Source organism: Chinchilla lanigera, unplaced genomic scaffold, assembly GCF_000276665.1.
Source record: "Chinchilla lanigera isolate Chin_1 unplaced genomic scaffold, ChiLan1.0 scaffold00122, whole genome shotgun sequence".
In the NCBI taxonomy this organism is placed as follows: domain Eukaryota; kingdom Metazoa; phylum Chordata; class Mammalia; order Rodentia; family Chinchillidae; genus Chinchilla; species Chinchilla lanigera.
In genome coordinates, this window is record NW_004955523.1 from 1,168,895 (window position 1) to 1,182,180 (window position 13,286).

The 13,286-nt window shown below is 60.7% G+C and overlaps 1 protein-coding gene across 4 annotated transcripts; it reads left to right on the forward strand.

Moving 5' to 3' along the window:
- Positions 1 to 1,411: 1,411 nt before the first annotated feature.
- On the forward strand, positions 1,412 to 12,458 carry Abcd4 (ATP-binding cassette, sub-family D (ALD), member 4; the record flags this gene model as incomplete). 4 transcript variants are annotated; one of them, XM_013507174.1, is given in 18 exon segments in its annotated part: positions 1,412 to 1,530; positions 1,676 to 1,803; positions 2,873 to 3,012; positions 4,198 to 4,314; positions 4,593 to 4,718; positions 5,455 to 5,505; positions 7,147 to 7,244; positions 7,492 to 7,613; positions 7,691 to 7,782; positions 7,897 to 7,974; positions 9,278 to 9,486; positions 9,646 to 9,737; positions 10,175 to 10,211; positions 10,470 to 10,519; positions 10,876 to 10,928; positions 11,239 to 11,315; positions 11,759 to 11,874; positions 12,016 to 12,458. In XM_013507174.1, coding segments are annotated over 18 exon segments (1,774 nt in total), but the record flags the coding sequence as incomplete, so codon positions are not given.
- Between the last annotated feature and the right edge of the window lie 828 nt (positions 12,459 to 13,286).

Sequence of the window (13,286 nt, forward strand, 5' to 3'; positions counted from 1 at the left end):
CGCGCCGGGCTCCGCCGTGGCCGCCGGATTTAGAGCCTCGAGTGCGCAGAATCCTGCCGGCGACCCCTGCCCCGCGCGGGCCCGCTTCCACTGCCGTTCTCCGGTGTGTTCCCAGCACCGCTTCACCCGGACACCCGCTCTGTGTTACTTGTTACACCGATTTTGATTTTTGTTTTAATTTATTTTTTGTATTTTTCAAGCAGCCTCCCTATGCAGTTCAGGCTGGCCTTGAGCTCACTTTGTAGCCCAGGCTGGTCTCGAACTCGCAGTGCTCCTCCTGCCTCAGCTTCCCGAGTGCTGGGATGACAAGCATGCGCCACCGCGCCGCGGATTTTGAATTAGTAAAAATAAGTACTTTTTAAAAATTGTATGTTAGGGGCCGGGAATATAGCCCAGCAGCACAGCGCCTGCCTGGCAAGTGCAAGGTCCTTGCAAAAAACAAAAAAACTGTATGTGTTAGGGTACTGGGGATCGAACCCAGGGCCTTCCACCTGAACTGCATCCCCGGCCCTATTTAATTCTTTGTATTTCTTTATTTTTGAGACAGGGTCTTGCTAGGTTGCCCAGGCTGGGCTGGAACTTTTCCATCTTCTTGCCTCAGCCTTCCTGAGTGCTGGGGTTGCAGGTGTGCACCACCACTCCAGGTTTAAAAGAACCTTTTTTTTTTTTTCTTTTTAACCTAGCATTGTCCTTTGGAAATCATCCGTGCTGTGAGTTTGATTCTCTTCAGAGTGCTGCATGGTGCTACCCTGGGTGCATAGAACCCGTTTTATTTACTCGTTTCCATAGTGATGGTCACTCAGATTGCTCCCGGTATTTTAACCACCGAAGACAAGACTGTCGGGAGTACTCTGGCAGTTATGCCTGGTGGGCATTGGTGATTCTGTCTGGGTTATCCACTCCAGAGTAAAATGGTAGACCACACCTAATTCTGCGTGGTGGTTTTCTGGAGAAGCCACACCAGTTTATACTTTCCCACAGCAGAGCACGGAGGTTCTGATTTCCCCTGTTCCCCCAGTGTTTGGTACTGTGTAGGCTTATCAATCCGATTGCTTAGGGTAGTAGCCCATTGTGTTCATTTTAATGCATTTACTGTACTAGCAAGGTGGGTTTTGCCTTTTGTGGATTGCCTATTTTATTTTATTTTATTTTTTGTCTTTTTTGAGATGGTCTCGCTATGCAGTTCAGGCTGGCCTTGAGCTCACTCTGTAGCCCAGGCTGGTCTCAAACTCACAAGATCCTCCTGCCTCAGCCTCCCGAGTGCTGGGATTACAGGCTGTGTGCCACCATGCCCAGCTGAGCTCTATTCTTAGTCAGGGCCTGGTCCCGGTAAGGAACAACATAGATAAGCTTGAGAACTATTAAAGTTTAACTGCCCTGGGGCTTCTCTCTGCTTCTGACTGTCCTTCAGGCCCAAGTTAGATCTGCAGTTTCTCCAGCGGTTCCTGAGAATACAGAAGGTCCTGTTTCCTTCCTGGTCCTCACAGAATGTCCTGATGTTCCTGACTCTTCTGTGTGTGGCCCTGCTGGGTGAGTGAGCGAGCCCTGGGCTTTGGTGAGGGAGGTCTGCGCTGGTGTGGGATCCGTTCCCTCCTCTCTGGGGTGTTGATGAGGCTGGGACTGGGGAGCCTCCTTCCTTTCCCTTCGTCACTGGTTTCTGACCTCCTTCCTGCAGAACAGTTGGTGATCTACCAGGTGGGCTTGATCCCCAGCCAGTACTACGGCGTCCTGGGAAGTAAGGACTTGGATGGGTTTAAGGCGCTGACATCGCTGGCTGTGGTGCTCATCATCCTCAACTCCACAGTAAGGGCTTCCTGTCGTCTCCCTTCCTTCCGCCCAGGGTGAGTGCAGTGCCCAGCAGGACTTAGCTCCAGGAAGCAGGAGCCAAGCTGCGGCTGTGTGTGTTCCTTTTCTGGGACCCGGAGGAGTGGTTGTCTGAAAGCTAGAACCCTGGGCGGGGACGACCTTGCTGTTGGCCCGCTTGGGACCGAGTCCGCAGGTGTAGGCCACAAGGTTCTGGCTTAATCGAGCATTTAGCGGAAAAGGTCATTGTCCTCACTGTTCCTGGAACTCCTGCTCTGGGAGCCCAGAGAGCTTTAAAACCGGAGTCAACAGCAGAAGCCGCGGCTGATCCTCCCGCACCTGCGGTGTGACCTGGCCTGGCGCCACAGCGCACCCCGCTGCCACCCCTGCTGCTCGCTCTCAGAGCAGCCTCCTCCCCTCCCCGCAGCGGGTGGCAGAGGCTGCCTGCTCCTCCACGCACCTCCCTGGTCGGCTCTCTCGAGTCTTTCTTCCTCGTGTTTCCCCCACCACACTCAGAACCACACTCAGCCCTGCTTCTGTCCGGAGTTCATTCTGTGCGTGGACGAGGCTATCACGCTCCCTACACCCTCGTCATTGCCCCTGGCTGGCCCTGGAGCACTTTGTTATTTCCCAGCTGTTCTGTATGGAGGGAAATAGGAACAGAGGTGCCTCACCAATACCCAGTGCAGGTCGGGGCTCTGCCAGATCCCAGCCTCACGTGCTCCGTCGGCTGGACCGGCTGCTTCCGGGAAGCCGCTTCCCGCCGCTCCGTGGCTCTTGCTGGGCCTCCGGCGGGTGGGCACCTCGGTAGACGCACACGGTCCTCTGCTTGGTGTGCCACTGCGCTGTCACCGGGCTTGAGGGTCTTGCCTTTGGTGAAGGAATAAACACAGGAGCGAATGGGGAAGGAAGGATCCCATGACCCGAGGCTTTCAGCAGGGAAAGTGCTGAGCAGTCGTTGTGGGCTGGGCCTGGCGGCAGAGGCTTCTGCCAGCCCTGAGCTTTGAACCGAGGCCGCAGGAAGCCGTCTGTGCCTCCCCTGCCTCTCCCTGCCTCCGCCCCTGCACAGCTGAAGAGCTTTGACCAGTTCATCTCCAGCCTGCTGTACGTGAGCTGGAGGAAGGACCTCACCGAGCACCTGCACCGCCTCTACTTCCGGGCCCGCGTGTACTACACGCTTAACGTGCTGCGAGAGGACATCGACAACCCGTAGGTGCCGCGGTCCTCGCGGCTGTGGGCCCCGCGGAGGTCACGTGCAGTGGGCAGTTGGTGCTGCCCAGGCCCGTGGGGGGAGGGTGCTCTGCAGGGAACCCAGGTTGGGCTGAGAAGAGGGGCCCAGAAAGAAGCGCCCAGAAGCAGCGTCCTTGTGTCTGTTTCACAGCCCGTGCTTCTCAGCAGGCTAATGGAGAAAGTGTCCTTGTTAGAAACAAACCCTTGGGCCAGGGACGCAGCTCAGCGGCACAGCACCTGCCTGGCAAGCGAAGGCCCTGGGTTTGAGTCCCGGCACCAAAAAAAACCTTACATTTTCAGCAGCCAGAGGAAAGTTGCCGTTGTCTCAGACTCAGTCTAGGGTTTGCATCCGAATCCTGTCCCCCCAGCTTCCAGCTCTTACGCTCGCTCGTGAAGCCCCGGGTGGCCCTTGTGTGAAGCGAGGGCAGTAACAGCGCCTGTCCCACAGGGTGCCGTGAGCGTGAGCTGGTAGCGTGCGTGTCATGTGCAGCGCCCGGCGTGGCGAGCGTCCCAGTCGGTAGCCGTTGTTATTTTGTAGTCAGGAACTGAGGCCCAGGGCTGCAAGCACCGGGGTCGCTTCTGTCCTCGGGAGTAGGAGTCCGTGTGCCGTGGTGGCGAGGGGCCGAGGGGGCCGCGCTCACTCCCACCCCGCTCGCCGCTCCGCAGGAAGCGCTTTGCTGCCCGCGCAGCCTTTCTTCCGCTGAGGTGCGCTCTGCCGCTGAGGCGCTGGGAGAGCTGCCCCGCTGCCCACCGTGGCCGCTCCCTGGCGGCTCTGCCCGGTGAGGCTCCCACAGCCAGACGCTGTCCGGGGCAGGCTCAGGCCCAGAGAGCTGGGGGACGGAGCTGAAAGGACCATGTTCCTGATCACCAGAAAGGCAGCTCCCCACCCTCAAGTTCCCGTTGGCTCTCCTCAGAGCTGGCTCAAGCTTCTGGTGCTGGGCTTTCCGTCCTACTTTTTCAGGGGGTAAGCTGAGGCACCGGAAGAAGCCACTGTCTAGAACCCGGTGTAGAGGTCCTCAGGCGCAGGTCCGGCCCCGAGCCCTGCCTCGGCTGCTGCGGCTTCGGGGGCGTCATTGCTGCGGGCGCTGAGAGCGAGGTGGGGAGCGCGGCCCTGCTCCCCCTCCCGCTCCCTCTCCCTGACGGGTGGCTGTCCCCGGGCTGCAGGGACCAGCGCATCAGCCAGGATGTGGAGCGGCTCTGCCGGCAGCTCAGCAGCATGGCCAGCAAGCTGATCCTCTCGCCGTTCGCCCTCGCCTACTACACTTTCCAGTGCTTCCAGAGGTGCACCCTCCTCCTGCCGGCCCGCCCCAGCGCTGTCCCCAGGCTCACACAGGGCTCAGGCCGGGTCTCGGCGGGGCTGCTCTCCCCCTCCCACCTGCATCCCCGGAGGCCCCTGCCCTCCCCGGCCCTGGGGCGCTTCAGGGTCACGGGGACCTGGCAGTCTTGGCAGGTCACGCGGGAGCAGAGGCCACGGGGCTGCCTGCGAAGGGATGGAGGGGCCAGGCCTGCGAGGCCTCCCGCCCACGCCCTTCTCTGCCCTCTCCCGCCTCGCCTTGCAGCACAGGCTGGCTCGGGCCCGTGAGCATCTTCGGGTACTTCATCCTGGGAACGGTGGTGAACAAGACTTTGATGGGGCCCATCGTGGCAAAGCTGGTGCAGCAGGAAAAACTGGAGGGAGATTTTAGGTGTGTGTCTGGCTTAAGGTTTCCTGTTTGTGTGTGTGTGTGTTGAGACATCGTCTGCTAGGTAGTTCGGGCGGACCTTGAACTCTCTGTGCAGCCCAGGCTGGGCCCAAACTCGTCATGATACTCCTGCCTCAGCTTCCAGTTGCTGAGATAACAGACATGAGCCACCATACCTGGCCGCGCTTGAGGTTTCTGGGCTGGGCATGTTAAACAAGGGGACCCGGGGTAGAGCTGCCTTAGCTCGAATCCCAGCGGGCAGTTAGCTGTGTGATCCGGGGCGAGACCCTTCGCCCCGTGAGTGTCAGTGTTGTCGTCTAAAGTGGGCCGGTTCAGCTGCCGTCTGAAAGGACGGAGAAACTGCACAGGAGCAGCAGGGTGTGTCCAGTCGGCCACCGCGATGTCGTTGCCATCCTTGGCCCCTCACCCACTCTGCCCAGCCGTCCTTTCTTGGAGGTGGGGCCCAGCGGCTGTGCCGCGGTCTCCTTGCCTCTCCTTCGGGGCGGGCCGAGGGGAGGAGGTGCTGCGGGCAGGAGCGCCGTCTGCGGAGGCTGAGGCCAGCCTTGTCCGGGCCCAGTCCCGGGGTTCTCCACCCCTGAAACTGCGCAGAAAAGGTGGCAGGGGCAGTGGCGACGCTGCGTGAGAGCTGCTCTCTGCTTTGCCCCGGCGTGGGAGAGGCGGGGTCCTCTCGACCCGGGGCTCCTCGCCCTCAGCACAGATTGCCCTCCTCTCTGCCCAGGTTCAAGCACATGCAGATTCGGGTGAATGCGGAGCCTGCTGCTTTCTACAGGTGAGTCTGCCGGAGTGACCCTCCCGCCTGCAGAGCTGGTAGCGAGGAGGGGAGGCGAAGTCTGCAACCTGCCTGGCACCACGCTCGGCTGAGCACTGTCGCCGGCTGTGCCCCTTTCCCCTCGCTGTCCCTGTGGATTTGCTTCTGAAGCTGCGGGCCCCGCGGCGGCCGGCTTTGGGCTGGTGGGTTACCACGCAGCCTGCAGGGGCCAGAGAATGAAATGATAAGGTGCTGCTTCCGCGGATGACGGGAGGCGCCACCTCTGCCTCTGTGTGCCAGCGCCTGGTATTCGGGGCAGTTCTTCGTGCCTCTGTGGCATGGGCGGCAGTGGCAGCGCTCTGAGGCTGTGGGGCGGCACCTTGCCAGGCTCCCAATCCCAGTGTCGTGCAATCTTGGGCCAGGCAGGTCCCTGTGCCCTGCCTTCTGGGGCCTTCTGAGTCACCCCCGTGGTGCGGGCAGCCGGGCTTGTAGGTAGGAAGCTGTGCGCCTCCTTGGGTCGTCTTCCCTGGGTCTCTTGCTCTCCTGTCCCTGCTGCAGTTCGCAGCCAGCGCCGCTTGGGAGCCCCAGGAACGCCAGGAATCTGAGCTGGCCCTGGGTGACGGGTGGGTAGGGCTTTGCTTTTGGAGTCTGCAGCTTCTCACAGAGCTCTGGGAAAGGTGGGTTCGTTCTTGGGGCTGCAGACCGGGCCTTGTGCAGCCTTGAAATGCGCCTCTCATCCTCCACCTTTGCCTGGAGAACTTGCCCCTGACTGTAGGCGCCCGTCCCCGCCTCTGGGGCGTGCTCACAGACTCATAGCGGGAGAGCTCAGGTCCACGTTAGCGTGCCCCTGAGGGCGCACTTGACCCTCACACTCCTGGTGGAGGGTGCGGCGTGTCCGCCTGCCCTCTGAGCCGGGCTTGCACAAGGACAGGAGCTGTTTGTCTCCCTCTGGCTGACAGCACAGAGCCGGGCAGGAGTGACCGCTGCACTGCGTGTGGTTAGTAGTAGCTCCTGTTTGTGGAGGGCTCCAGCTCCTGTACCTGGTTCTTTACGTTTTGGTGGTAATGGAAATCAAACTTCACACTGAGCTACATTCCCAGGCGTTTTTTGAGACGTGGTTTTGCTAAGTCACTAAATTTGGAAGCTAGGCTGGAACTGGTGGTTCTCCTGCCTCAGCCTTCCAGAACTGCATGCAGCAGCACGCTGAGCGTTTTTTTGTTTTGTTTTGTTTTTTGAGACATGATCTTGTGAAGCAGCCCAAACTGGCCTTGAACTCACCATCTGCTTGCTGTAGCCCCAAGCACTGGGATGGCAGGTGTACACCACCACACCCAGCTTATATTCAGAAACTCTTAATCACTGATTTATTACATAGATATTCTCAGCTCCATTTTACAGATGAGGAAAACTGAGGCATCAGATGTGTAAGTAACCTGCCAGTGTCACTCAGCTGGAAACTGGCCAGAGCCCGGATTCTAACCAGGTCTGGCCGAGCCTAGAGTTTGCATTCTTCTCCCAGGCAGTGCCGTGGGGAATAACAGGCAGAGAGTGCGTGCTAGTGGCAGAAGGGATCTGAGACTGAGGTCGTTTTCATGGGCCTGATGAGGTGGGCCCAGCCTGCCGAGTCCATGCAGAACCCACGGACACCCCGGCCTTTCTCAGCAGAGCCGGCCACGTGGAACATGCGAGGACAGACCGCAGGCTTCAGAGACTCGTGCAGACCCAGAGGGAGCTGATGTCCAAGGAGCTCTGGCTGTACAGTAGGCAGAGGGCCCTGAGGGGGACCACGGGGCACAGAGGGTCCGACCGTTTGTCTTCCCACTGCCCACCCTCATCCGCCTGCTCTGATGGTGGAATTACCCGGGAGCCACAGCCTTTGCTGTGCCTTAGTCCTCAGGAGCGGGAGGACGGGGCAGCGTGGCCCCACTCGGCTTCCTGTTCCTCAAGGGTGGGGTCCCCCGCAGCATGAGCAGGTGGCCCCGGACCTCACGGGTCTGTCTCCCACAGTCGGTGTCAACACCTTTGACTACATGGGCAGCATCCTGAGTTACATAGTCATTGCGATCCCCATTTTCAGCGGGGTCTATGGAAACCTGAGCCCCACCGAGCTTAGCACCCTGGTCAGCAAGGTGAGAGGGCCCTCCCGCCGTCTCCCCGCCGGGGCTGCAGGGCGCAGCCCGTGCTGACAGCTCTCGGTCCCGTCCAGAACGCGTTCGTGTGCATCTACCTCATTAGCTGCTTCACCAGGCTCATCGACCTCTCCACCACGCTGTCGGACGTGGCGGGTTACACGCACAGGTGAGGCTCGGCCTGGCCCCCGCAGCGGACGGCCTGGGACTCGCTCGTACACGTGGGTGTGAGGGGGCAAGGCGTGTGGCCGGCCCCTGGCCCAGTGGCTCACTCCTCACCCAGGGTTGGGGAGCTGCAGGAGGCCCTGCTGGACACGTTCCTGGTGTCCCAGGACGTGGAGAGCGAGCGCGGCTTGGACCGGTGAGTGCAGGGCTGCGGACGGTGGGGTGAGGATGCAGCTGAGCTGGGCGGGGCCCCTCCCCCTCCCGCCTGGGGCAGGGCTTCCTGTGGCCAGCACCTGTGCTGTTCTGTCACCACTGCAAGTTACGTCGTCCCGGGTAATAGAAGCCCTGCGCACGCCCCAGCCTGGACCCCGACACAGAACAGATCGGACCGCCACGCCCTCATCCCTTCCCTCCTCCACCAGCCCCTCTCAGGAATGTTTTTGACCTTTCTGTGCTTTCAAGATTTGTTTCATCTTCTCACTTTACGTAGGCAGATCACTTATCTGTCCCAAGCTGGGCATGGTGGTGCACGCCTGCAATCCCAGCACTTGGGAGGCTGAGGCAGGATTGTCCTGAGTCTGAGGCCAGCTAGTAAGACTCTGGCTCAAAAAAACAAACGAAAGAAACAAAAAGAGAGAACTAAGGAGCTGATATGCAGCTCAGTGATAGAGCACATACGTGAGGCTCTAGTGTTCAGTTCCTAGCTCCTCCATAAAAAGAAGAGAAATCAGTCGCATACAGAGCTTTGTGCAGCACGTCAGGAGAGGTGCCCCGCCCCCGCCCCTTGTGAACGGGCCCAGGCTGCAGGACAGGTACTTCAGGGTGAGGTACTGCGGCGTGAGCGACCTACACAGCATTTCTTTTTTTTTCTTTTTGAGACAGGGTCTCACTATGCAGTTCAGTCTGGCCTTGAGCTCACTTTGTAGCCCAGGCTGGTCTCTAACTTGAAACAATCCTCCTGCCTCAGCCTCCCGAGTGCTGGGATTACAGGTGTGCGCCACCACGCCCAACTCAGAATTTCTTTTTCTGGCGGCCCTGGAGGCCAGAAAGCCGAGGTTGAGCTGTCAGCGGCGTTAGTTCCCCCAGAGCCTCCCCTCAGCTCACCGACGGCCGCCTTCCTGCTTGCCTTCACACGGCCTGTTCTCTGTCCACTCTACAGCTCCTGTCAGCATCACCTCTCCTGGCTCAGCCGGGCGTGGTAGAGCACGCCTGTGATCTCAGCACTTAGGCTGAGTGAGGCAGGGGGATTATCACAAGTTTGAGTCCAGCCAGGGTTACATAGTTCAAGACCAGCCTGAATTACGTAGAGAAACCCTGTCTGAAAATAAATAAATAAATGAAGTCCACGTCTCCACAAAGAAGTTATGTTCTGAGGTGCAGGGCCTGAGATGTCATGCGGATTTGGGATTTGGGGACAGTGTGGCCCGTGCACCCCGCCCCCAGCAGAGGCGAGGTTCGCAGTCCAAGGCTGTGCTCACCCGGCTCCCTTCTCCTCCCAGGGCCCCGGGCTGCGCCGCGCCCGGGCCTGTGGGCACAGCGTTCCTCCTGGATCGGGTCTGCGTCTCAGCCCCCTCCTCCGACAAGCCCCTGGTCAAGGACCTGAGCCTGAAGATCTGCGAGGGCCAGAGTCTGCTCATCACAGGCAACACCGGCACCGGCAAGACCTCGTTGCTGCGCGTTCTGGGCGGCCTGTGGGCCGGCGCCCAGGGTGAGAGCCCGGCCCTCCCCGCCCGTGGCCTGGCGTGGCCTGGCCTGGCAGTGTGGCGGGGTCCGGCCTTCGTAGCTGGGGAAAGAGAGGGGTGAGCAGGGGAGGAGAGGTGGCAGCTCCTCGGTGGGATCTCAGCTCAGGCTTCTGCGGGCGCTGCAGGCTCCGTGCAAATGCTGGCCGACTTCGGGCCCCACGGGGTGCTGTTCCTGCCACAGAGGCCGTTCTTCACCGACGGGACCCTCCGGGAGCAGGTCAGCCGGGTCCCCTCGCCCACCGCGGCAGCTGGCAGGTCTGAGGCCCCAGGGAGTTTGGGGGTGGAGGGCGGGGTCATAGGGGGCCGTGCCCAAGGATTGGACCCCTGTACTCAGCAGCTGCTGGCTGTGGGTAAATCTGTGGGGGCGGCTGGCCACTCACTCACACGTGCTGAGCGCCAGGCTTGACTCCCGGGCCCCTGTGCGCAGGAGGCCCACAGACTCGCAGGCCCCAGCTGTTCCCCCAAACGTATTTCTGAAGATCGCGCTTACCCTGCCCCACTGCCTGCCCTGCTGGATGCCTGGGCCGGCTGTCGCTCCTCCTCGGGGGGTGCAGGAGACCGTCCTCTCGGGCACTTGGGGGGTTCCTGAGGCAGGGGCGCTGTGCCAGTCTGCCTTGTGTTAGCACTCACGCAGCGGCGTGGTGTGTGTTTCAGGTGATCTATCCCCTGAAGGAGATCTACCCGGACTCAGGTGAGCCTTCTTGGGTCATAGCACCCCGTCGTCCCCGCTCTGCCTCTGGGCTCCCGTGCTGTTCTGAGGTTCACACGGTGACCTCGTCTGGTTCTGTCTCCCCTCCCAGGGAAGAGACACCCCTGAGGGAGGGGATTGCTTCCCTTACCAAGTGTGGTCACCTGTCCCTGGGCCGCAGCCCGGCGTTCCGGGGCATCCAGCCCTGCTGTGCTGTACCCCAGGGGAGCTGCAGGTGAGGATGCCTTCTCTGCTTCGCAGGCTCTGCTGATGACGAAAGGATCTTGAGGTTCTTGGAACTGGCAGGCCTGGTGAGTGGGTAGGCCCTGTGCCCACCTGGAGCACAGACCGCAGGTAGATCCTGGCCCCACCGTCTCGGCCCGGGACGCGGGTGGAGAGCAGGGCCACACGTTGGCAGGGGGCGCTGTTGGCCGGGAGCAGGAGCACGGGGGTGTGCTCTCTCCAGAGAGGTTTGCAGCAGTGAGAAACCTGACCAAGTCTGTGTGCTTCTGTGGTCACTGCTCCAGCAGACTAAACGGTGTCACTGATACCGCGCCTGGGCGTGCGTGGCCCCGGCGTCTGTCTGCAGGCTTCTGTGTCACGGGGCTGAGGGCGGCGGGAGGCAGGGCGGCCCCTCACGGATCTCGTGCCCCTGGGTCTGTTACAGTCCAACTTGGTGGCCAGGACAGAGGGTCTAGACCAGCAGGTGGACTGGAACTGGTAAGGATGGAATTAGGGTGCCCCAGCCAGCTCCCCCATGAAGACGGTGGGGCCCCGGGGTCCCGTCGGGACAGCACGCGCCTGAGCCCAGGGGCCCAGTGTTCAGCCGGTCGTCACCACTCACACGGGTTTCATGTCCTTGGGAGCAGAGCCGGCCGCCTCTGCCCGGGCAGCGGAGCTGTGGCTGGGCGGAGCCCCCTCCGTGCAGGGCAGGGCTGGGGAGCGGCTTCCCGGAGTGAACCCCGCTTGCCCCGCCTCGCAGAAGCCAGGCCGCCCCTCCTGCAGCGCTCACCTCGCGCGCCCTTCCTAGGTACGACGTCCTGTCCCCGGGCGAGATGCAGAGGCTGTCCTTCGCCCGGCTCTTCTACCTGCAGCCGAAGTACGCAGGTGAGGCGGCCCGCGGCTGTGCATGCCAGGCGCTGCTGTATCACAGAGCGGAGCCCGCCGAGCTTCCTGCCGGGCAGCACCCGCGGCCAGCCCAGCCTGGAGGGGGTTACTTCCTCGCGGGCTGTAGGAGGCCTGCGTGTCGCCCAGCAGTGCCTGGCCGAGCCGTGGCGGGGGTGGGCCCTGGGGAGGAGCTGGGCGTCCTCGTCCTTGAGCAGCCCTGGGGAGCAGCGGCGCTCACCTCCAGGAAGCTGCGAGACTTTGGCGCAGCTCACAGGAGCGTTCTCGGCTGGCCCCGGGCGCTCTCGGCCCAGCCTCTCCTGGAGGCCGGGTTCCTGGAGGCCCGAGCAGCTCTCAGCCTCCCCTGTGCCCAGGTTGGGGTTGTGTGGCAGGGAAGCCTGGCGGCAGGGCTGGACTTTGAGCCCTTCCCTCCGTGCCCGCGGCAGTGCTGGACGAAGCCACCAGCGCCCTGACGGAGGAGGCTGAGAGCGAGCTCTACCGCATCGGCCAGCAGCTCGGGATGACGTTCGTCAGCGTGGGGCATCGGCCCAGCCTGGAGAAGGTGCGGGCCGTGAGGAGGAGGAACAGCCGGGAGGCCGGGCCCGGCTGGCGAGGGCCAGAGTTCCCTCGCGTGGGGGTCGGGTGGCCAAGGGCACAGGCTGCCCCTGCCCTGGTGGCCAAGCGCCGGCCGTGTCTCTCGCAGTTCCACTCCTGGGTTCTGAAACTCTGCGGAGGAGGAAGATGGGAGCTGACGAGAATCAAAGTGGAATGAAGCGAGGGTGTGAGGAGCTGAGCTCGGGACGGACATCTTCCCCGGGAGGCCAGGAGGCCCGCCGGGCAAGATGGGCCTGTGCAGGAGCCCGCAAGAGCGGGCCCACCTGGGCGGCCCCCAGCTGACGCAGGTCTCCCCGGGCTGCTCCTGGGGCCACACGTGGGAAGTGCTGATTGCTCACCAATTACTTCAGATCGTGTTGAAGAGAAATCCAGGCGTGTGCAAGCCGTGGGAAATGCAGGGTCAGGAAAGGGCCCGCAGCCAGGACGGCCAGTGAAATTTTGCTTGCAATAGATTTTTAACTTTGATTAACCTTTTAAATTTTATGACTTTTAAAAAGGAAAAGTGAAACGTTAAAACAAAATGTTCTTGTACCTTTTGCTCTTTCCCGGTGGCCTGCTCTCCGTAGAATGATCTTATTGACGCTCAGACTGGCGGGGGCCAGCACCTGCTGCCTGTTCTTTTTTTTTCCTCCCAGGTACCGGGAATCGAACTCACAACCTCACACTTGCCAGGCAGGTGCTGGGCCACTGAGCTAAATCCCCAGCCCCCACCTGCTGCCTGTTCTCACCCACATCCTCCTCCCCCTTCCCCGGGACCACCACGCTCGGGGCGCTCGGAGAACAAATCCCCCTTCCCTTGCAGTTAAAACGAGTTCGGAACTTTTTTCGAAAATACCTGTACTCGGGAACAATAAAAGCAAGTTCAACGGGTGCAGCACAGAAGGCACGAAAGCGTGAGGTGGGAAGTCACCGAGCCAAAATCCCTTATTCCGAAACAGTGTTCCCAAAGGTTACTTGCCTACGCCTCCGTGATCTTTGGCAGATTCTGTGCTTCTTGGCCTGTTACTTACCTAATATTTTTAAAAGCCAGGCTGGATGGCGTGTGCACATAGTTCCACCGACTTGAGAGGCTGAGGCAGGAAGATGGATAGAGCCTACAAGTTTAAGGCAAAAACAATAATAACTCCTCTTTTTAAACAGGTTTTTTCCCTGAGGGTTAAACCTAGGACCTCCTCATATGTGAGCTACACTCGAGCCCCTGAATGCATTTCTTTAACGCATTTCATTTGACACAAATGAAAGTAACTTTTAAAAAAATTGAAAACTAAATAGTGACACGAAGTTACAGCACACTTGGCCTGCAAGGACTCAGAGCCTGAGGCCTTCTGTGTAAAACATAAAGGGGTGCTGGGAGTTAGA